At 45.4% G+C, this 24,261-nt stretch overlaps 1 protein-coding gene across 4 annotated transcripts in view; it reads right to left on the reverse strand.

The window, feature by feature from the left end:
* The window catches only part of LOC309367060 (phosphatidylinositol 3,4,5-trisphosphate 3-phosphatase TPTE2-like), a 31,266-nt gene that overhangs the window by 6,214 nt on the left and 791 nt on the right, over positions 1 to 24,261 (reverse strand). The window contains exons 1-14 of one of the 4 annotated variants that reach the window (XM_081906331.1): positions 23,555 to 23,784; positions 19,777 to 19,870; positions 17,419 to 17,493; positions 16,338 to 16,385; positions 15,174 to 15,335; positions 13,696 to 13,815; positions 12,312 to 12,411; positions 11,519 to 11,582; positions 8,751 to 8,815; positions 7,790 to 7,850; positions 7,159 to 7,240; positions 6,043 to 6,131; positions 4,862 to 4,923; positions 1,101 to 1,181 (exon numbers count right to left, since the gene is read on the reverse strand). In XM_081906331.1, coding sequence (XP_081762457.1) covers positions 1,101 to 1,181; positions 4,862 to 4,923; positions 6,043 to 6,131; positions 7,159 to 7,240; positions 7,790 to 7,850; positions 8,751 to 8,815; positions 11,519 to 11,582; positions 12,312 to 12,411; positions 13,696 to 13,815; positions 15,174 to 15,335; positions 16,338 to 16,385; positions 17,419 to 17,493; positions 19,777 to 19,826 — 1,059 coding nt within the window. In that variant the 5' untranslated portion in view covers positions 19,827 to 19,870; positions 23,555 to 23,784. Of the gene's footprint in view, positions 1 to 1,100; positions 1,182 to 4,861; positions 4,924 to 6,042; positions 6,132 to 7,158; positions 7,241 to 7,789; positions 7,851 to 8,750; positions 8,816 to 11,518; positions 11,583 to 12,311; positions 12,412 to 13,695; positions 13,816 to 15,173; positions 15,336 to 16,337; positions 16,386 to 17,418; positions 17,497 to 19,776; positions 19,871 to 23,173; positions 23,296 to 23,554; positions 23,785 to 24,261 lie in introns of those variants that run through there. The other 3 variants (XM_081906329.1, XM_081906330.1, XM_081906332.1) reach the window with 3 other exon arrangements.

A 24,261-nucleotide genomic window follows, 5' to 3' on the forward strand; every position in this document is an offset into this window, starting at 1 on the left:
CCTGTTTTGGGGGGTGCAGGCAAAGTGTTTAGCTTTTCTTAGGGGATCCGGCGATCTACCACAGATGTCCAGTGATCTAACAGTAGATTACGATCTACCTGTTGGATGTGCCTGATGTAAATCATGGGCCCCACCTGCTCCCTAAAAGATCACTATAGTTTCTGTATATAGCCTACATTCTGCATGGACTTTTTGACAATTGCTTTGATAAAATACGTATTTTGTTATTGCAAATGGCTTTAGATACCTATTAGGTCCATAAATTACCAAATAGCATATATTTGTTAAGTTGTGGGTGAACATATCAGACGACACAGCGATTCTTATTCACAGGCCAGAACAGAACTGAACTGAAGGGTTCAGCCAGCCTGCTTAAATAGAGCTCCACTACAACGCAACTGTAACCACTTTCTGTAACTATCCAATCACTGAACGTCACTTTCGACCCCTTATTTGCATATGTGGACCTGAACTATCTACAGTATCCCCCTGCTGGCCCAGGGTGAGAACTTCAGTACATAACAACAGGGATCCCCAAACTAAGGCCCGTGGGCCGGATAAGGCCCGAGGGACTCGTTTATCTGGCTCACAGCGACCCCCGCCGCCCGCTCTTACCGGCACTGCACGACTGCCCACTTCTGGGTCGGAGGAGCACCGGAAATAGCTTGTGCGCATGTACATTATTTGTGCGCATGCGCAAGCGTTATTTCCGGTGCACTTCTGGGTCGGAGGCCCGTGCACATGCACACAAGCTATTTCCAGTGCTCCTCCAACCCGGAAGTGCGCCAGAAATAGCATGTGCGCACGCGTATGGGCACGCGCTCCCCTGCCCTCTGGCCCGCCATGCGATTGCTGCTGGAGACACCGGCCCAAAGCGCAGTAAGTTTGCTGACCCCTGTTATAGCACCACAGTGTTATAGGTTGTTCGCTGGACTGAAGGCATTCTAGGCGCCATCCAGAAATGCAGGGGTATGAGAAGGGTGGTGCAGGAAAAATGGCCAGTTATAGAGCTAAATCGTGACATTCTGCAAGTTGTGTTAATCCCTTGCTACGATACTGGTTCCAGTGTCTTTAACCGAGACGTCATTGTAGACTCTTACCTGTGATGGAGTTTCAACACCCTGGAACTTGGAGCTTGTGCTTTCATCGGTTCTTCTTTTACCAAAGTACTGTAAACTTTCCTAAAAAAAAGGAAGATGATAACAGGTGTCGCCATATCTTGTAGTGTTTTGTTTTAAACCAAGGAACTATAAAGTGTTATTTTAGAGACACAGGTTTGGAGGCCAGGTTTTCCCTCTGTTCAAGTTAGAGTGGAGTGGATTCTGCCAACTTCCTCTTACATCTGCTCCCTTCCGCCTTATCCCTACACCATTCCCACAGTTCCTCCAAAAGCAGGTTTTCAAGGGAGACAAGAGGCTGCAGAGTTAAAAGGAGGTGGGAAAGTGCACGTCTGGTGAACATGAAGTTTGTTTGTTTTTTTAAAATGATATTTATTGAAGTTTTACAGACAAGAATTTACAGAATAAGAAAAGAATAATAAGAATAAAAAGAAAAAAGGTACAAAAATACAAAGAAAAATACAAAATACGTGGGGGGGAAAACAATTAAAAACAGATCAATCTTTTCGTGTCTTATATTTCAATTACTTGTTTCCTGACCTCCTCACACCTCCCTTTTTTGTATTCCAGTTCACATAGTTAATTCAGCAAATCCTTTCCCTTTTTTGTTTTTATCTTAATTCTATATCTTAACATATTAAAACATCATATCTTCATCTGATTATCAATCCATTTTTACATATTCTTTTTAGCTTTGTTGCTAAAGCCATTTCATTTCAATCCAACATCATTTTAACATTCATTAATTTTACAATGTTTCTGTAGATAGTTTTTAAATTTCTTCCAATCTTCTTCCACCAACTCTTCTCCCTGGTCTCGGATTCTGCCAGTCATTTCCGCCAATTCCATATAGTCTATCACTTTCATCTGCCATTCTTCCAGAGTGGGTAGATCTTGTGTCTTCCAATACTTTGTGATGAGAATTCTTGCTGCTGTTGTAGCATACATAAAGAAAGTTCTGTCCTTCTTTGGCACCAATTGGCCGACCATGCCCAGGAGAAAGGCCTCTGGTTTCTTCAAGAAGGTATATTTAAATACCTTTTTCATTTCATTATAGATCATTTCCCAGAAAGCCTTAATCCTTGGGCACCTGGTGAACGTGAAGTTTGCTCCTGCGTACAGATTGGCTATGTACACATTACTGGCTTATAACACAACATTCCTCTCCAGAACCATTGGTCTTCTCTGATGGTACTGTTCTGTTTACAGAAAGATCTTCGATACATTAGAGTCATGGGGGAGATTCTTTTGTGTCAATTGCTTGTTCCTAATGAGGCTCCTCTCCCACCATCTGCTATGCTGTTCAACGACCAGTATTACCGGGCTGGTTTTCCCTGCCTTGTCTCTTCCTGCGGAAATCCTCTTCGTTTCAGTTGTACACACCTGGGATTCGCTGTGCATTGAGCAAGTCTACAGTGGGTGGCACAGAGCCTAGGACTTGCCGATCAGAAAGTCGGCGGTTTGAATCCCCGCGACGGGGTGAGCTCCCGTTGCTCAGTCCCTGCTCCTGCCAACCTAGCAGTTTGAAAGCACATCAAAGTGCAAGTAGATAAATAGGTACCACTCTGGCGGGAAGGTAAACGGCGTTTCCGTGCGCTGCTCTGGTTCACCAGAAGCGGCTTAGTCATGCTGGCCACATGACCCAGAAGCTGTACGCCGGCTCCCTCGCCCAATAAAGCAAGATGAGCACCGCAACCCCAGAGTCAGCCACAACTGGACCTAATGGTCAGGGGGTCCCTTTACCTTTACAGCTCCCAAACTGGAGTAAAGCTGGCTTGGGGAAAATCACATCAAAATGCAATACTTCTAAAGAAACTATGGAATGCCTTTAGTGTGTACATGGATTTATAAAAAATAGGAGTGGAAATTCACTGGAAGCAGAGTAAGCTGTAATGTATGCACAGCCATAGATTCAAGCCATAGAAAACCTGCATTGTCAAAAGAAGTGACACCCCGCCCCCACACCCACCAGATGATTTTCAAATTCTTCTCCAGGACCACTGGTTTTCTCTCATGGTATTGTTCTGTTTACAGAAGGATCTTCGATACATTAGAGTCATGGGGGAGATTCTTTTGTGTCAATTGCTTGTTCCCTATGTAGCCCCTTTCCTGCCATCTTCTATGCTGTTCAACAATCCCACAACACTCGGGGGGGGGGGGATGGCAAAATCACCTCTTGCTTTTTCTCTTCTCCTAAAAAGACACTGCTGGAATTTTTCCAACAACAGCCCTGGGGTTAAGTAACACGTTTACCAGTCAAATTTCATCATTTTGTCCCGTCTGAGAGCTACATTCCTTTCTGAGCAATCTTCCAGAAGTCACATGGCAGTGGTAGGCAAGGCAGAGGCAAAAGTAGGTGGAGGAATCGATGCAAATTTTACCTTTGTAAGCAGGCTAATTTCTACGTACACTACTCTCAAAAATCTAGGCAAGCGAGAAAGGCCTGAAGGTTGTATTCAGAACCTGGGCCTAGGGCACTCCAGCTCTGGACTCGATCAAACATTTCCCTTGGAAGTGACAGAAAAAATTCCACATGGTGGTAGCAGTGTTTGCATACTGCTCACTATGTGGTTCAGCCAAATTGCATTGAGGGATGAGCATTCACTCTGCGCATTGGGCATTTCTGGCAATAGGGGGATGGTGCTATAAACAAGGTGCACACCTCCTGCAACTGAGCTGAACCATGTATATAAACTTCAGGTTGTCATGCCACTTAAATGAATCGCCACCCAGGTGGAAGACATTCTTCAGCATTCTCTGCACACAGGAAAAAAGCCACTCTTTGGTCTTTGAGAGAATTAAAGCACACAAGTTCAAAGGGAAGATTTAACACCAGGGAAGAATGGCAGATGAAGTTGATGGACTATATGGAACTGGAGGAAATGACTGGCAGAATCCGAGACCAGGGAGAAGAGTCGGTGGAGGAAGAGTGGAAGAAATTTAAAGACTATTTACAGAAATATTGTAAAATTAATGAATGTTAGAAGGATGTTGAAATGAAGCTATGTGGTTTTAGCAGAAATGTTATAAAGGTTTAGGAAAAAATAGACTGTTAATTGGTGAAAGGAGGAAAAGTTAAGGTTTATTATACTAAGATAAATTACAGGACAAAAATTGGAAAAGATGGAAAGGATTTGCTGAAATAGCTAACCGAATTAGAATACAAAAAAGGGAGGTGTGAGGAGGTCAAGGAAACAAGCAAATGAAAGATAAGTTCTCCAATCTGGTGGAACGCTCTGTCACAAGAGACTAGGGCCCTGCGGGACCTGACATCTTTCCGCAGGGCCTGCAAGACAGAGCTGTTCCACCAGGCCTTTGGTCAGGGCGCAGCCTGACCCCCTCCTCTGGCAATCTGCACAGAATTTTGCTTGATGGTTGCCATTAATTTGATTTTAATTAATTTTATAATGAATGTTTTTAGAATGTTGAACTATTTTGATTGTTGTTAGCCGCCCTGAGCCCAGCTTCGGCTGGGGAGGGCGGAATATAAATTATTATTATTATTATTATTATTATTATTATTATTATTATTATTATTAAGTTATGGAAATGTTTGAGGTGTTTTTTACTTGTTTCTATTTTTCTGTTTCTTCTTTTCTTTTTTCTCTTTTTTATTGTGATGTGCTGTTTTGTTTTTGGTTAATATGGCGTTTTTATCTTTTTTAACTTTTAAAACTTTAATAAATATTACTTAAAAAAACAAAACAAAGGGAAGATTTAACGTGTGCCATCGCCTTACGTACCTTTGCACTTTCAAACAGGCTGTTCTCAATAAGCCAGATGCAAATCATGGTTCCAGTTCTACCTGCATTTTTAAAAAAGGGGCGGGGAATCAAGACTTCAGAGGAAAGCCATCAGGGATGGATTCTAGTTGTACTCAAGAAGGGAATCACTAGCGCATTCAGATTATGCTACATAAGAGATAGCTCAGTCAGTAGAGCGTGAGACTCTTGAACCCATGACCCCAAGACTGAACCCCACATTGGGCAAAAGATTCCTGCGTTGCAGAGGGCTGGACTAGATGATCCTTGCGGTCCCTTCCAACTCTATAATTCTATCATGTGAATTACGAAGAACGGTTGGGGGAGCTGGGGATGTTTAGCCTGGCAAAGAGGAGACTGAGAGGAGATATGATAGCCATCTTCAAATATCTAAAGGGCTGTCACGTGGAAGATGGAACAACCTGGTTTTCTTCTACTCTAGAGGGTAGGGTCTGTACCAATGGATTTAAGTTACACTGGTACCTCAGGTTAAGTACTTAATTCATTCCAGAGGTCCGTACTTAACCTGAAACTGTTCTTAACCTGAAGCGCCACTTTAGCTAATGGGGCCTCCTGCTGCTGCTGTGCCGCCGGAGCACAATTTCTGTTCTCATCCTGAAGCAAAGTTCTTAACCTGAAGCGCTATTTCTGGGTTAGCGGAGTCTGTAACCTGAAGCGTATGTAACCCACTGTACATGATTAACTTAATTAAGTTGCAGTTTTTATTCCAACTTTTGAAGTCTTCCAACCCACCTTCCTTTAAAACAGCAGCTTTTAAGTAGCAAAATATAACCAACTCTGAGTTCCTCAATCCAAAATTTTGAAGAGGGACCAAGAGCTGTGATGGACCAGGTAATTATTTGGACCGCAGCTCAGTGGAAGAACACTGTCATCTCCAAACCGGGCTGGGAACTTGCCTGAAACCCTCGAGATTCACTTCACAGTCATATACAGAACTAGTTGAACCAACAAGTCTGGCCTGGCAATAAGGCAGTTTCTCACCTCATTCTGCCTCAACTACCTATTTCAGAAAAATAACAGTGATCATTTAATACTGGAACTCCAGAAGCTTTTGTAAACTAACTAAACAAAACACCTTAAAAAAAAAAGATCAACCTCCTTCAGCTCCATGTCAATGTTTCCACTAAAAAGGACTTACTTACCTTTGCCTCCTTTGCAATGTATTGCTATGACGTTGTTGTCATCTTGTAACATCCATTCCATCACGCTTTGCGTGAATTGGACCATCTCCCTTAAGGGCAGAAAGAGGAATCTCACTTAATTTTTCTTTTCTGAGATGTTCTTCGGGGGGACGGGGGACCGGGGACCTAACACAAAATCATTTTATCAGAGCAGTAATAAGCCCTTAGCAGCTTGGGATCAGTTTACCTGAAAGGTTGGCTTGTGTACGTGCCCGACCCCTTTTAGTCTGTGGAACTTGTAATATTACAAGTGCCAAACCACATTCACAAGCAGACTGATCTTTTGTGGTGGCAGCTCCAGTGCTTTGGAACTTCCTAGTAAAGGTAAAGGGACCCCTGACCATTAGGTCCAGCCGTGGCTGACTCTGGGGTTCCGGCGCTCATCTCGCTTTACTGGCCGAGGGAGCCGGCGTACAACTTCCGGGTCATGTGGCCAGCATGACTAAGCCGCTTCTGGCGAACCAGAGCAGCGCATGGAAACACTGTTTATCTTCCCGCCAGAGCGGTACCTATTTATCTACTTGCACTTTGACGTGCTTTTGAACTGCTAGGTTGGCAGGAGCAGGGACTGAGCAAGGGGAGCTCACCCCGTCGCGGGGATTCGAACTGCCGACCTTCTGATTGGCAAGTCCTAGGCTCTGTGGTTTAACCCACAGCGCCACCCGCGTCCCTTTGGAACTTCCTAGGCCTTCACTAAAACACTTTTAAGAAGTTGACTAAAAAACATTATTCCAGCAAGCCAACTCAGACAATAATTTAGTTATGCATACTTGTCTTGAATTTGTTTTCTGTGCATTATTGATAGTTTTATAGTAATTTTTGGACATTGTTTAGAGATTTTTGAAAGTCATCTATACATAAATGAAATACATTAACCAAGTTAAATCTCATCTGGCTTGGAAATATCTTGTTTCAATGCCATTTACAAAAAGACATTGGCACCGTGCTTTTTAATTTTCTCTGAACTGGTTTCTCATGGACTAGAGCCATTTGCTTTCTTCAGCTGCCCTGATGGGTCTTTTCATTTAAATTTTCTCTCCTTATATGCACACAGCAGCACCTTGAAATTATACTTACTCTAGAGTGGGAACATTATGGTCATCAATAAATATTCTCTCCACCCGGTAATGGAATATCTTTGGGTCATAGCCCTGTTCACCTGCAGGGGAGGGGAAGGGTATGTAAAATATTTGTATTTATTTTACAAAATTTATTCACTCTTTGATTGTAAACAGAACCACTAAGCAATTTACCAAAAAAAAGCCAATAAAAGACCAAGCTAAAACCAGGTATTAAAAAAAATTCAAAATACAATTAAAATCAGCTAAGCTAAAAACAGATTAAAAACTCACGTCAGCTTCTACATGTCTGGATATTGAGCATTTAAATCAACCCAAACAGCAGCTTTTTGTTCCAAAGTCTCAAGTGAATGCCTTGGGTGGGGTTAGAAAGACAAAACCACACCTGTCATAGTTGCCACTATGATGAATGGCATGAAGAAGTCATTTGAACAAATGAAACATTTAGTATAACTCAACCTTAAGTGATATGGAGGAGGGGTGACATTTAAGAGTTCAAAATGTGAAAAAGAGGACACAAATTGAAATTTAAGGCCGTTATGGTATACGCTCAGAAGTAAGATGCCTCCTTTGCAGGTTTTATTCTAGGCATAACTAAATTAAAAACGGTTTAAATAGGAGATGCTTACTGCAAAGGTTGTAGACTTTGTAGTGGCCTTCATGTTTCGTATCCAAAAACCTTGCAACTTCCTATAAAAGCAGGAGGACGCCAGAAGCATTAGGACCCAATGATGGGGCAATGCATTTGTGAAACCCATTTCAGAATTCAGAGAAGCCAATTCAAGCAAAATTGAGATCTCCCCATGTGCAAAGAGGTCTTCAGTGCCAACATATTGCTGTAGATGTGGTTGGATTCCAGCAATGTGTTAGGCTTAGCCTCAGCGGGGAGATTAAATACACATTAAGAACCAATGAAAGCAGAGGAAGTCAATGTGGTGCATTCCTAATCTTGTTGGACACCCATAAGCCACTGCCAACATGGTCAATATTCAGAGATTCAACACTTTCCCCAAAGAATGCTGGGAACTGCAATAGTTTACCCCTCAAAGAGCCACTGTTCCCAGCACCCTTTACTACAGTTCCCAGGATTATCTGTGGGAAGCCATGTGTTGTGTTTAAATGGATGGTTTGGATGCAACCAGACTTTTGAGTTGCCCTTAAAAAGGTGGTGTGGAGAAGAAAATGTTTAACGCCTGCAGCTTATTGGCTGATAATTCTAAGACATAGCACACCCATTTCTGAAGGCCCAAAACAGATCCTAACTCTGACCCTCTGATCATAGAGAAAAAATCAAGCACAATGCCAGCAGCCTGTCATTAGATCTGGCAAGGAAACGAAGGAAAACAAATCGCCACCAATTAAGTAAATATTTCAGTTGTTTATCTAGCTTCTAAGTCAATTACAGCAATCAAGATGTAAGTAAATTATCATGTTATCAACCCCTCAATGCAGGAACTTGAAGAAAGGGCATAATTTCTCTTTAAATTACAAGTGTGGAATAAAAAACAAAAAACCGTATCAATTAAAAAAGCAAAATGCCATATTTATACAGTGAGAACTAACTGCACAGACTTTCAGAATTTATGCTACCTTTATAGGATTCCTGTACCAAGACTGCTTCCCAGAAGATGGAAAGGACATTGCTATAACACGAGCTGAGAGATAAAAACACACACATAAAGGCTGTAATAAGTCTAATGAGACCGCAACACATTTGCTGGTTTATAACTTGCAGTATTTCAGTTCAAAGTATTTGTTTTCACAGAGATTAGACTTCAGACTTCTGAGAGCTCAGGCGTTCATCCTCATGAACCACTAGACTTTTGCAAGTAAGACAAACTAAGAAGCTTCTTCTGTGCTGTCTCAATTTTCCCCTTTAAATCCAACTTTAAAACAGCGTAATCCCATGGACCATTTGTGTACACAGTCGTGTAAGAATTTTATCCAACTCTTATAACATAAAGGGCTAAAAACAGTCCTAAAGTAAAGGTAAAGGGACCCCTGATCATTAGGTCCAGTCGTGACCGACTCTGGGGTTGCGGCGCTCATCTCGCTTTATTGGCCGAGGGAGCTGGCGTACAGCTTCCGGGTCATGGCTAAGCCACTTCTGGCGAACCAGAGCAGCGCACGGAAACACTGTTTACCTTCCCGCCGGGGCAGTACCTATTTATCTACTTGCACTTTGACGTGCTTTCGAACTGCTAGGTTGGCAGGAGCAGGGACCGAGCAATGGGAGCTCACCCCATTGCAGGGATTCGAACTGCCGACCTTCTGATCAGCAAGTCCTAGGCTCTGTGGTTTAACCCACAGCGCCACCTGCGTCCCTTCAAAAACAGTCCTAGTGGAGCTGATTTGTGTGGTGGTGAAGGACAGCATAGGGGAATTAAGCCCACCTGTTTGAACATGTGGACACGTGACTGAAAAGTCTGCATGTAGCTAACAAATCACTAAAACCTGATACAACTGAAAGTTTTGACTTGTGCTGGGGCTTGCAGCCATGCAAAATTGATGGCTGGGCTTTCGGTTCAGAGATGAGTAGGTTCAAGTTCCCTTTCAGTTATGAGGCTGACTGTTAGCTTAGCTGAGCAGATCACTGTACCTCAGACCAGCTTCCCTCATAGGGTTCTTATAAAACAAAAATAGAATTCCTACCCAGCTGCCTTAAGCCCCTTAGACAACAGAGAGGCACACAGATGAATTTATATATATTTAAGCAGGTTCTTCACTGATGGAGAAAGACAAGTTCTGGTATGCCTTTTCAGTGCTGGCTCCTTGTACATGGAACTCCCTCCCTCTTTGCCCATGGCCCAGTAGAGCGGAATCGGAACCCACAGCCTGCACACACAAGACCTAGACATTAGGGTAAGCAGACTACCATGTGACAGCAGCGAATGCTTTGTTTCCCTTCTGTTGGACCAGCACTCTAGCCTCTGCCAGGACCATTGGTCCATGATCACCGCAGATGGTGACAGCAGTCATGAAATTAAAAGACGCCTGCTCCTTGGGAGAAAGGCGATGGCAAACCTAGACAGCATCTTAAAAAGCAGAGACATCACTTTGCCAACAAAGGTCTGTATAGTTAAAGCCATGGTTTTCCCACTAGTGGTGTATGGAAGTGAGAGCTGGACCATAAAGAAGGCTGATCACAGAAGAATTGATGCTTTTGAATTATGGTGTTGGAGGAGACTCTGGAGAGTCCCATGGACTGCAAGAAGATCAAACGCATCCATTCTTAAGGAAATCAGCCCTGAGTGCTCACTGGAAGGACAGATCCTGAAGCTGAGGCTCCAATACTTTGGCCACCTCATGAGAAGAGAAGACTCCCTGGAAAAGACCCTGATGTTGGGAAAGATGGAGGGCACAAGGAGAAGGGGACGACAGAGGACGAGATGGTTGGACAGTGTTCTCGAAGCTACTAACATGAGTTGGACCAAACTGGGGAGGCAGTGGAAGACAGGAGTGCCTGGCGTGCTCTGGTCCATGTGGTCACGAAGAGTTGGACACGACTAAACGACTAAATAACACCATTTCACATTTAAGCAAAGTCTCTACTGTGGGTGTTAGCGCCGCAATTCTGTCTTGTCGTTTAGATCAGCAATCAAGAGCTGCCATATTTTTCGCTTCATAAGACGCACCTGACCATAAGACGCACCTAGTTTTTAGAGGGGGAATGCCAGAAAAAAAATGTTCTTTAAAGGGAGCGCTGAGCAGAGCCTGTATGCATCCCAGGTTCTGCTCAGCGCTCCCTTTCACGAGCTGCATGGAGCATGTGTGCGGCGCTTGCAGGTTTTCCCTGGGGAAAAGCCCCCAAGAGCCGCACACATCCTCTGCGTGGCTCTTTAAAGGGAGCGCTGAGCAGAGCCTTCCGTCTTCATTTGCTCCATAAGACGCACACACATTTCCCCTTACTTTTTAGGAGGGGAAAAAGTGCATCTTATGGAGCGAAAAATACAGTAATTCCAAGATGCAAAAGACGAGAGGTGTGACTGCAACTCGTATGACCATAAGGTCAAAGCCTGTTCCATTGGCAGAGTGGCAAAAGCAGCGTTTACGTGCCTCTGAGTGCCTTGGCTGTACATGGTTAGACTTTAACTGCCCAGGACCATCTGCTTAGGCACTTATTCACTTCCTTCAGAGAAGCGATAACCAAGCAAAGGTCACGCATTGCCATGTCTCCCCAGTTAGTAGCTGCCCCAGGAGCAAGGCTAGGAGAGGACAAGAGCAAAGGAGGCAGTGGCAGACACGCACACACACTTTGTTTTCTTCCACAATTCTTGGCTGCCCGGATCTCTCCAAGCTCCCATGAGAAAAGTTCATAATGATCAACTTCTTCCCTTTCACCAAGTTATTATACACACCAGTGACATACGTGAGGTCCAGATCAAAGCCATCTCTTGTGTAACGCCTTTTGTTTTCTGATACCTGCCAGCAACACACATAGAAGAAAATTAAAGAGGGAAGTTGGGGAACAAATAGGCTAGTTTAGTCTGACAGACGTCACTATTTCCAAGGCTGCTCATAACGGCTTAAAAAAAAAAATAGAACAGCAGCCAAAGTCTTAAATATAAGGCGAGAAATCTGAATATCTGCACTCCGAATCATGCAAGTATGACTGATCTTGATTGTTCTACATTTTTAAAGCATTTCTATACTGCCTATTAATTAGAGTCCTTCAAGTCAACTTAAAATAGAAATACAACAATTAGAATATTTTAATGTTGATATTGATTTGTTTATGTAAAACATATTGGGGATGTCTACTAAAATGAAATACAAACTTTTGGACAGCGGTACCTCTGGTTGCGAACGGGATCCATTCCGGAGCCCTGTTCGCAACATGAGCAGAACGCAACCCGGGTCTGCGCGTGCGAGTGTCGTGATTCGTCACTTCTGCGCATGACGTCAGTTTGAGCGTCTGCTCATGCGCAAGCAGCGAAAGCCGGAAGTAACCCTTTCCAGTACTTCCGGGTCACTGCAGAGCGCAACCTGTAAATGCTCAACCTGAAGCAAACACAACACAAGGTATGACTGTAATATAAAAAAGTCAAACAGAAACAGGAGCAGAAAGGCAAGCAGCCAAGATGTGCCTCCTCCCAGGGAGAAAGACCTTGTGTCTAGCTCCCATAGTTGACAAGGCCCCGTGCTGCTTACTATCCTCCTCGTGAGCTTTTCCAGTCGTTCCTTCTCCGATGCCAGTCGAAATATTCGTATCAGAATTATAACCCTCAGGATACGAAAAATAATAACCGCTCTGGTGAAAAGGGAGAGAAAAAAGTGGTCAGCATAACAATATGAAAAGCTGGCAAGAGGAGACATGTTTATGTCTGTCTACAATGCACAGCTTCAACAGTCTTTCTAGATGGAGGTGTTCATAGGCATGACAAGTGAAGTGAAGTGTGTGCAGTCCTTGCAAACTGCACAGTTATCAGTATGCTAAGCCTCTGTGACCAGATCTTATCATAAATAAAGAGCACCTGATGTTGTTTAAAAAGGTAAAGGGACCCCTGACCATTAGGTCCAGTCGTGACCGACTCTGGGGTTGCGGTGCTCATCTCGCTTTATTGGCTGAGGGAGCCGGCGTACAGCTTCCAGGTCATGTGGCCAGCAGGACTAAGCCGCTTCTGGCGAACCAGAGCAGCGCATGGAAATGCCATTTACCTTCCCACCAGAGCGGTACCTATTTATCTACTTGCACTTTGACGTGCTTTCGAACTGCTAGGTTGGCAGGACCAGGGACTGAGCAACGGGAGCTCACCCTGTCACGGGGATTCGAACCGCCGACCTTCTGATCGGCAAGTCCTAGGCTCTGTGGTTTAACCCACAGCGCCACCCACGTCACTACCTGATGTTTAGGTGCAGATAAATAATCCACACCATATACTGAAAGTACTTTAAGGGTGCTGAGTGCTGTTAAGAGACCAGTCATTCAAAGAGCTAGAATATTGACAAGATATCAGTGGGTAGATAACCAGTTAAAAAGCACAGTACACTAAATCTAACCAAATGAGGACACAGGCAATGCAACATGATGAACAAGGGAAACAGAAAAGCAACTAAAATACAGACACTGTTTTGTCGTTATTTTTTAAAGCTTTTATGGTTTAAAACCTCATGATATACCATTAAACAAAAAAGAACCACTCTTACACTATAAAATGCCCTGTGATCCCCGGAGGAAGGGAGGTATTATGAATTTAATGAAACAAATAAATTGCATGATGAGGTTTTGAACACAAATAAGAGACAGAAACGAAGCTGGGGAGGCCCAAAGGTTGGATGTGATCACAAGGTGCCTGTTAGGGGGCAATGTTTTTAAATTTATATTTATTTGTTAAATTTATATACCGCCCTTCACCAAAAGACCTGATTACATTAGCAGCCCCACTCAACATCCAGCACTTTTAAAAGCCAAATTATCCACATGCTTGTTTGCATTTTGCCTTCACCACCAAAGAAGAAAAACAGACATCTTTGAAAGGAAGGAAGGAAGGAAGGAGGGAGAGAGAGAAGGAAGAAGATTCTGCACTCTCCTTGCCTTGGAATGAGGCTTATTCCGCTGAAGTCAGAGACGGCATACACAAAATCGATCAGCAGCGTGACCCCGACAATGATAGCATCCAGAATATTTAGCTTGGATTCAAAGTACTTTTCAAAGCTGAAATGAAAAAGAGATCTGCAAAAGACAACTAGCAACAATGATTTAGCAGCAGCTGCTCACTTGTAGGCCACCTAGGATTATTCAACATTTAGCATATGTAGGGGCTTAAGAAGTCAATTTTGCAAGGAGACATTGGTCCAAGTAGGGTATAAACCACGGTTAGTCCTGGAAAGCCCTGTTCAGTGGAGGCCACCTGCAGGGGTTAGCAACAGGGCACCCGTGGGCACCAGTGTGCCCTCCAGAGCCTCCTATGGCAACTGAATAAGGTCTCTGCAATTATCCCCTTGAAGGCACAATGCACACAAGACTGTTCGGTCTTCCTGTTCCCATTTACACCAGTTCAGCCTCTCCTACACTGAACACACCCAGTGGCTTTGCGTTTTCCTGGTTTTTTAGATGTGGCGGCCATTTTATATTATGCCATGCAGCCATTTTGTGAGTGTCATGCACAGCAAATTCCAGGTGTGCCCCCTATCCCAGAATGGTTGGGCTAAAGTAAGGTCTGCTCATGCCCAGAACTGGGCCTGTATGCAAGAGTTACAAGAAAATGCCAATTTTAAATATGAGACTGAACGAGCCATAACACGGGTGCGCATCACATTGGGGTAGGGCACCAAAAAGAACAGCTCAACTATACGCGCTAACAGCCAGCTCAGATACTGCATTCTGACAGCGCAGGATTTCGGCCGGTGCGGGTGGTTCCTTTGCACAGTGCGCCAAGCTGAGGGGTTGCAAAATTGAGCAGGCCCATAATTTGGGGGCACAAAATATTGGCCTCGCACAGGGTGCTGTATTATGAAACATTAACAAAGTCCGCCCTGGCGTAGACAAAATGAGGCTAAGAAACAAGAGAAGGAATCTGTAAGCTTTGGGGAGGGAGGTTTCCAGAAGTATGAAAATTCTTAAAGGGAAAAAAACCTAAGGGGGCAAACCCCCACTCTCTCAAAAGAAAAAAACACCCCAATACCCATGACCAATTAATTAGGAATGAGCATGCTCAGTGGCTACAGAATATTGACTGCTGGGGAAGGAAAAAATGGGGAGAGGGGACTGAATCAGTTGTGTGTGTGTGTGAATAGAACACAATATCTTGAAAAGAGGTGGTGGGATTATGAACAGGAGCAGTCAGCACAACAGGCTTCACTTGTTCTTCCCGTTTCCTAAAGAACATTTTTTAAGCCTTTCTCCCTATTCCAGATGCAGTAAGAATACTGCTGCGAGGGGGTTTTATGGGGAACTTTAAGACCTCTCTGCTAGCCCTCTGACTACAAGGTCAATGCCTTATTCTATGAAAACTTATGCAGCTAAAAAACGGTTTCACAGCAGCACAGCTTTACAATGATTCCTGCTCTTACCCTTCAATGGACACTCGCAGGAGGACATCAAAGAGGAAGAAGAATGCTATGGCCAGAGAGATATTTCCAATCATGACATCAAGAGAGTGGTATTTGTGAGCAATCATTAGAGACAGAATCACAAGTGAGATGTCCACAAAAATAAGCACAATTCCAAAAAGCCTAAAACAAGCGAAGGGAATGGGGAAGAAAAGGAGAAAGACGGTCACTTCAAGGGAAGAATCATGCAAATGGAAATAAAAATAATTTTCCTTCATTGTAGTGCAAATATTACTCCTGGAAAAGGGATAGACAAATATGCTTTTATGAAGACCTATTTAACACAGTAAAGAACTGCAGGGGCAATCTTTGTCCACCAATTCAGCTTCGGTCTGTAGAGGAGTCCATGTGTTCAGCAAGCAGAAAGGTGTGGCAACCAATTTGCAGCTGCATTGCAGAGCAAAGCAACTTACTAATGCAAGTATCTTGGCTGATCTCAGGTTTCCAGAAAACTGATATCCCATTATGTGTCATACAACCCAGAAGCAGACTTGTGTGCAGTACAGATTTGGGCAAATGTTAAAAGGTAAAGGTAAAGGTACCGCTGCCCGTACGGGCCAGTCTTGCCAGACTCTAGGGTTGTGTGCTCATCTCACTTAAGAGGCCGGGAGCCAGCCCTGTCCGCAGACACTTCCGGGTCACGTGGCCAGTGTGACAAGCTGCATCTGGCGAGCCAGCGCAGCACACGGAACACCGTTTACCTTCCCGCTGGTAAGCGGTCCCTATTTATCTACTTGCACCCGGGGGTGCTTTCGAACTGCTAGGTTGGCAGGCGCTGGGACCGCACGATGGGAGCGCACCCCGCCGCGGGGATTCGAACCGCCGACCATGCGATCAGCAAGTCCTAGGCACTGAGGCTTTTACCCACAGCGCCACCCGCATCCGGGCAAATGTTACTCAGCTGGAAACATTCCATATTGCAAGCGTTTGATGTGCTTAGAAATTATGCTTAAGCCACCGAAAGTTGGTTGACTGGGAGAACGAATGAATCAAAGTTGCTTTCCTTAAATGAGAGCAATTTCCATGTTTGCAATTCTGCAAGTAGAAAGCTGTAAGGTATCAAGTTTGCCAATCTACAATTGCCTTCCCATGCTTCACTGATGTTCATGTTGTAGTAATACTTACCTGAATCCAAAAGACATCACAAACTGGGAGACTTTTTTCTTTATTAGGCTGGTTCAGGGGGAGAAAGGGAAATTATTATTATTATTAGGACTATGATCAGGGTTTCAAAGAAATAGTAACTGAAGAAATCAAGCCTCCCAAACAAAGAGGTACTTCACCCGAAATATTTCTATCCTGCCCTTCATTGTAAAACAATGCCAATAAAACATAAATCATATACATAAAGCAGCAGCATATAAAACAAGGCACATACCTAAATCACAAGCAAACCTTTAATTGCAATGCAACAAAAAAGCCCTTCTCAAGTCCGTAAGTAGTGGCAGCTATTTCTATAGCGGTTAAAGTCAGCAATTTCTGTAGTTCAGCCATATGATTGTGGTAATAAGGACACCTGTATACCTACTGCATTCAAAGCTTTTCATTTTTAAAAACACTGCTTTTTCCAGGGCTCCTGGTTCTAGGCTGCGATCCCATTACTGGCTTAAACTGCAACCCTTTTCTCAATTTGGATCCAAGCCGGCTCGGGGAAAACACATCAGAATGCAGCATATTTCTCAAGGATAGATATGGATTGCGACCAACATCACAAACCGCAGGGGTGCAAACTGGATGCCATGCGGTCATTGGGCAGAAACAAAGGTAGAAACTGTTATGTACTGAAGTTCCCACTCTGGGCCAGCAGGGGGTTACTGTAGATAGTTTTCACTCAGGTCCACATATGCAAATAAGGGATTGAAAGTGACATTCAGTGATTGGATAGTTACAGAAAATGGTTACTGTTGCGTTCTAGTGGAGCTCTTATATAAGCAGGATGGCTGAACCCTTCAGTTCAGTTCTGTTCCAACTTACAAATAAAGAGCTGCTTTGGAGAAATCGCTGCGTCGTCTGCTATGTCTACCCACTATTAACAGAAACCTCTGCTATACAGGATACCGTTAAGTTTCGTGAGGACCACATTCGGAGCTGGCAAAACGAATACTGTCATTTCAGCAAGCTCAATTTAAAAAAGCAGGGAGAAGGCGACGAAGAGGTAATCCATCACTCCTGCTTGTCTGGCACATTTTCTCCAAGTTCAACTCACTCTGTAGAAGAGTCTGATTCAGTTTCCTCTTTATCAGCACCATCGTCAAGATCCATTTCAATCTCCCTGATCCGACTTCTGCCATGGAATTAATTGGGGAAGCAGATATATTAACAGAATTCCTTCTTGCGACAAGAAAGAAGAGCTAAAGTGATGGGGGTTAACAAGCAGTCAACAAGCTCACCTCCTCCCTGAAAGTTAACGGATTTCAGCAGTGAGCTTGTACCAGCCTGCGGTGAAAGCTTAATGGAAAGCAGTTGTGTCAGATTCTCATTTTTACTGAGTGGAAGGCTACCACCACTTTACACCCATCCTCTTTTCTCACAAGGCTTCAAGCACTGGCAGCAGCAGTTCAAGGTCAGCGATAGCAAGAGGCATGCGCAGAGAGGGCATTTGTGAAGACCAGCCTTCTGCAGCATGTGACTTCTGCCGCAACCACACACTGCCCTCAGTGTTCGAAATTCACCAGGCGCGTTTTGTACCTGGCTATCGGCCACTTGCGACCAAGGGAAGATGTCTGGGCCTCAGGATGGTGTCTGACATCACCACCATCTGAAGGTGAGTGCCTGGGGATCCCTTGACTGTTTACGCACACTAAAAAGGTAAAGGTAAAGGGACCCCTGACCATTGTGACAGACTCTGGGGTTGCGGCACTCATCTCGCTTTATTGGCCGAGGGAGCCGGTGTACAGCTTCCGGGTCATGTGGCCAGCATGACGAAGCCGCTTCTGGTGAACCAGAGCAGCACACGGAAACGCCTTTTACCTTCCCGCCAGAGTGGTACTTATTTATCTACTTGCACTTTGACATGCTTTCGAACTGCTAAGTTGGCAGGAGCAGGGACCGAGCAACGGGAGCTCACTCCGTCGCGGGGATTCGAACCGCCGACCTTCTCATCAGCAAGTCCTAGGCTCTGTGGTTTAACCCACAGCACCACCCATGTCCCTTTTTCGCACACTAGTACCGCATTATGTAGAATTCTCTCAGTTATATTTTATCTGCACCATCAGAATAAATTTCAGGAACCAAGATGTCATTTCTGTGCAGCCTGAGCAAGAGCAGCGAACGACGTTGTAGTTAATTGTTGTCGCTTGCCCTTCATTTACCCCACTTCACTGACCTGCTCACAGCTGTGAAGAATATCTCTACATTATGAATGGGCCATGTCCCCATTAAGAAAAAGAGGTAGGAATAGGCCAACGTATATGTGGATTGCACCTGGGTCAAGTGCCTTTTCCTCTTCAACTTTTCCAGGTTCTTAACCTAGCTCAAGGTCGTCATCTAAACTAGTCAGATGTTTGAATGAGAATCAATCACAGTCAGTTCATCATCTGAAAAATAAGACTTTTTCTGCCTTGCCCAGAAATTTTGGTGACTGCAAACTTGGCTTAAGGAGCCATTTGGCAACTAGCTTATATATCTGAGTTTCTAACACTGGCTGCTCTGCCCAGGTGCCCACTTGTGTGCAAGGTTTACCTTCCTGCCGGAGCGGTATCTATTTATCTACTTGCACTTTGACGTGCTTTTGAACTGCTAGGTTGGCAGGAGCAGGGACCGAACAACGGGAGCTCACCCCGTCGTGGGGATTCGAACCACCGACCTTCTGACTGGCAAGTCCTAGGCTCTGTGGTTTAACCCACAGCGCCACCCGTGTCCTGTGTGCAAGGTAGGCAAGTGTTATCACAAATGGAATAGTATGCAAAGCCAAGTAAACTGCCAGCATACAAGAGTTTCCCTTCCCCTCAAGATTCATCAAAACAGAAGGTTCTGAGCGTTTCCAGGTGGTTCTTGGTACAAGATAGCTTTTGTCAGCCAAAGGCAGGCTGGTGTTCTTTATCTCCCCCACCTGGTGATTCAAGATGGGGCAAGTTCTGCTGTTTGGGTCCCTGGCTGCACATCTTCCCTCAGCGTGGCAAGCACCAGAGCTAAGAGGTTGGACAGACCGACTTTTAGGATACCGGCATGCACTTCTCATCAGTCACCTTAATAGCAATGCCACCAAATTAGGGTCGTTGGAAGAAGACTTAGGCTGCAATCCTGAAAGGGATTACTCGGGGGACTTTTAAAATGTGGAGAAGTAAGGACAGTGCTGTTAGAGCACCAATAGGGGAAAAATAAGGTGAACAGCAGAAAAGACTTAAGTGGACGGATTTCAGAGGTGTGATTTATAAACTTCATGAACCACATAAAAGGGCTGAAGGATCTATTTGTGTTCTCGCAATATGATATGGAGTCACTAGACACACTTACAGCAGGTTCATGGTCTTAACCCAGGATTTTCTTGTTTCGGCACAGAAAACACACTCACTTCTACTGACCAGCAAACCCTTCCCATTATATCCCATTCAGGATAACTCACACTTGAGTGTCATGGGCCACCACATGTTGTCCATCTCTTTCGGTTTCCATTTTTCTCTTGTGGTTTTCGGAGCAAAACAAAACAGATGGTTTCCCTGTTGGGGCAAAATAGGATACCCCAGAAGTTGCTTTATATACACCAGGCTGAAACCCTAACCCCATTTAGGTAAAGGTAAAGGGACCCCTGACAGTTAAGTCCAGTTGTGAACGACTCTGGGGTTGCAGCGCTCATCTTGCTTTACTGGCCAAGGGAGCCAGCGTTTGTCCGCAGACAGTTTTTCTGGGTCATGTGGCCAGCATGACTAAGCCACTTCTGGCGAACCAGAGCAACACACGGAAACTCCAGTTACCTTCCCGCTGGAGCGCTACCTATTTATCTGCTTGCACTTTGACGTGCTTTAGAACTGTTAGGCTGGCAGGAGCTGGGATGGAGCAATGGGAGCTCACCCTGTCGCAGGGATTCGAACCGCCAACCTTCCGATCAGCAAGTCCAAGCGGCACAGTGGTTTAGACCACAGTGCCTGGGGGTTAAGTCTTACTTATTGTTTAAAATCAGATCAAAGCTGGTTGGGGGTGGGGTGGAATTCATCAAAATGCAGTATTTCTTAAGAAGCTACAGAACAGATGTGGATTGCAGCTAATGTTGTGCAGTGTATGAGGCTTCACAAACCAGAAGTGGAAGCATAGAGGACGCAGAGTAAACAGGCGTGTGCACACAGCCTGAACTGCACTACACTTTGCTCCACAGAGCCTCATTCTGCAGAATAACAGGATTCACACAACACATTATGAATTGGATCAAAGAGCTTCGTATACATTTGCTCACCAACTCGCACATCATCCCTGCAGAGCAGGTCAAACTCATGACCATAATGCAAGCAACGAGGCTGAGACCCAGGAAGCAGTGGTTTGCTTAATGTCAGCCACGCCTCCTGACCTGGTCAGTCTGTGCCTTGGCTGCATCACTTCAAGCAATGGGGGCGGGAGGGATGCTCTGGGGATTTAATAAGCCTCCATACAAAAAGGATTCTCTGCATATAGAAAACTAGAATGTCAGAGTTCCAGCCTAGATTCCTCCCCGATACAAGTATGTAAGGGAGAAGGGTTCAAGTTTAGATAATGCACTAGAAGGGTTCAAGCACTAGATTTCTGGAAGGAGTGGGGTTCATACAGAAAGGTATTGATGTTTCATTCATGCAATTTCCAACCTGTGGCATAAAGAGTACAAGAACACTTCTGTCAACAAATGTTGGAAAGAATAAGAAAGCCCCTTGCAGCTAAATCCTGCTCAAGTTTACTTGGAAGTAGGGTTGGGAAAGAAACACAGCAGCCCTTTGAAGTTCACATTTCTCCCTATTTTGTGTTGCAGTTCTCCAGCCAACGAAACAGGACAGAAATGTGTGCTTAGGCAGCATTTGTACGTTTCGCCACATAACTTTCTAGGAGGGCTAGATACTTACTCCCTGTCCCCTCTGTTTAAATGAAAGCTTTGGGGCACCTGTGAAAGCCTTTTCGGGCACTAGGACACCAGGTTGGCAACGCCTAAACCACTGGGTATCTCTAAACCATGAGTAACATTGTGTAATTGTATTCAAAAGCCAGCAGTGGGAGCACACTGGGAGCAGAGTAAATGGTAATGTGTATTTAGCCTAGGTATGCACAGGACCTGCAACCTTACGTTTTGTCCAAACCAATAAAAGGAGACTGCACTGTTACAGCAAGACACCTGATCTGCATTCAGTAGTCCTGAGAACATTTCCCAGTGTGTAAAGACTGCATATTCCGTACAACAATTTCTGTTTTCTTGTGCTTGCAGAACCAGAGCCAAAGCCACAGGAGGAGCTGTATGGAGCCATGCATAAAAGAGTTAACTTCAAAGTTTGCAGATGCACAAAATCTATTTTGGGGGAAAGAAAGCCCCAAACATAACAACTCAATGGCACAGAATGTTAGCTGGCTGAGTTGGGAGGAGTAACAGACAACTGGTTGAGAGAGGCAGATACATGCAAATATGCATATATGGTTTTTTATTTAAAATAATAATAACCACCTCATTCCGGGCAGGTCACTTCCTGGATCTCACCCAGAGATGGAAGACAGGAGAAAGCCAAAGGAAAAATAACAAGCTGTAGTTGGGAGCAAGTGGGTCCATATACCCTACCCCAAAAAATATAAGGGCAAATTTGGGGTTGTTGGGGAGGAGGAGAGAAACTCGTTAAGTCCAAATTGGAAGAGGACCTGCTGATGCAACAGAAAATCCTAATACACTATTTTTTTTTTAAAAAAACCAACCTGCTAAAGCAAATTACAAAGCAAAAGCAGTCTACTATCCCCAAATTGCTGGATGGGGCTGTTCCTGGAAGAGAGTAACTTACAGCAGCCCTGAAATGTAGTGGACACTGAATACTGCAAGTTTTACAACAACCTTTGGAAAATATTGCAGCCCTGGGCATGTCTAAAGCTGAAAGAGTAGCTTACCACTGCTTCTCTCCCCACACTGCAGGTTAGGCTTACATTTTCAAGAATCCATGCAGTATAGGGCACTGTCTTATCCCTATAGCAGCAGGTAGGCAGGATGTGCTGAGAGAATAAGCTGACATGAACTGGGTCTTCAACTGGTGGGTGGGACCGCTACTATGTCACAGCCCAATCCAAGGTGGGTTGCAAAAGCGTACAAATATTTGATTTGTCCTTCTTTTAAAAAAACGAGCCTTCAACTGCACACTTGGGTTAAATGTTGGTCCCATGTCTAATTGAAGACTACTGGCTTTTACAACAATCTTACAGCGCCTTTCACTCTTAATATTTCAGACCAGAGGCTATGCTCACCGCCCTTGCAACTTTGATAAATAAAGCACCGAATTGCACCAGAGAAGCTTGCGATGTTTGCACCGACTTGCATACAGGTGGTTCAATGTGTTCAAAGCTTTTTAGGGGAGTCCCCCCCCCTTAATGACAATGGTGATAGATTTTGCACATGAACACAGACCCAAGTTAAGACTCTTCTCTTCCATGCCAACGTTTGCTTTGTCAAGGCTCCCCTAAAACCCACTCAGGGCAGAGGAAAAACTGCAACCTTGTGGGTCGTCCTTCTCCTACCCATGTCTTTGTGAGAACCAGCCCTTTATTCGTATATCCTCCCCCTTCAAGAAATCATTTCATTGGGACTTTCGGCCCATCTCCACCCCTGTTACTCCTTGCCCTGGCGAAGGGATCATTTTCACAAGGTTGTTTTTGGGGTGGGCTGTCCGTGCTTCCAAACGCCTGAAAGTCACGACAGGGGCTTCTCCCCCCACCTGGTCAATTCTGCCTCTGCATAGTTAACGCAGGTTTGGTTTGCTTTCCTATCCCACCCCCCACCCCACCCCCGGGTCGAAGCAGAGCAATAAGTCATTTACCTCAGCAGGGGACAAGCTCAGCTCCAAAAATGAAACCCTTCCAAGGACGGGGGGGGGGGGGTCGAAACTCGTGACAAGCAGGTTGGGAGAGGGAGGGAGAAGGAAATGGCACCGGGGAGGAGGGAAGCGGGAGAAAAAGCTTTCCCCGTTTTTACGCACGCCTGAAAAGTTGCCAGCGCCCGTGTGGCGAGGAGACTAAAGGAGTCCTATTGTGGGTCGAGTGACCTAGAACTGGGAGAGAAGAAAGCGAGGGGGGAACAAAAGCCCCTCTTTCAGCCGCCGGGGAGGAATCCCTCGGATCTCCTCCAGCCGCACGGGCGCAAAACCAAGGCGCAAAGAGCGCCGCGCGTTTGGAGAGGCCGCTTTTGCGCGTCGCCTCACCTCTCGCCTCCCGCGCGTCTCTCCGGCGCAGCGCTAAAGGCTCCCTGCCCGTCGCCTCAGGGCTAAAGGAAACCCGCCGAGCGACCGGCGGCGGGGAGAGCCGGGCGTTGCCAAGCGCAGCTTCATGCCGGCCTGGCGGAGACTCCACCTGATCCAGATTCGCGCCTGATTTATGGGGCCGGGGCGGCGGCGGCGCGGCCGGTCAGCCGGCGGGGGGCGCAGTCAACCGCGCCTGGTTCCAGCCTGCCTGGCCCTGGAACGCCGTTGCCAGGGCCACCGGGAGGCCACCATTATCCCCGGGGCTGCTGCTGCTCCTTGGCGCGCGATAAGGCCGCGTCCGCATTGCCAAAGGGCCAGCGCTTTGGAAGCGACCTCCTGGTCGCCTGCAGCAAAACCTGCGGCCCTGTGGATCAGGCTTTCTCAAACTTGGGTCTCCAGCTGTTGTTGGACTACGACTCCCATCATCCCTAGCTAGCAGGACCAGCGGTCAGGGATGATGGGAATTGGAGTCCAAAAAAACAGCTGGAAACCCAGTTTGGGAAAAACCCTGCAGTTGTCTGCAGTTGCCGTTGTTTTTGCACCCCACTTCAGTCTCCCTATGGGAGGCGGGTGGCGCTGTGGGTTAAACAACAGACCCTAGGACTTGCCGATCAGGTGGTCGGCGGTTCGAATCCCCACAATGGGGTGAGCTCCCGTTGCTCAGTCCC

Source organism: Podarcis melisellensis (assembly GCF_964234715.1).
Source record: "Podarcis melisellensis genome assembly, chromosome: 3".
NCBI classification, from domain to species: Eukaryota; Metazoa; Chordata; class Lepidosauria; order Squamata; family Lacertidae; genus Podarcis; species Podarcis melisellensis.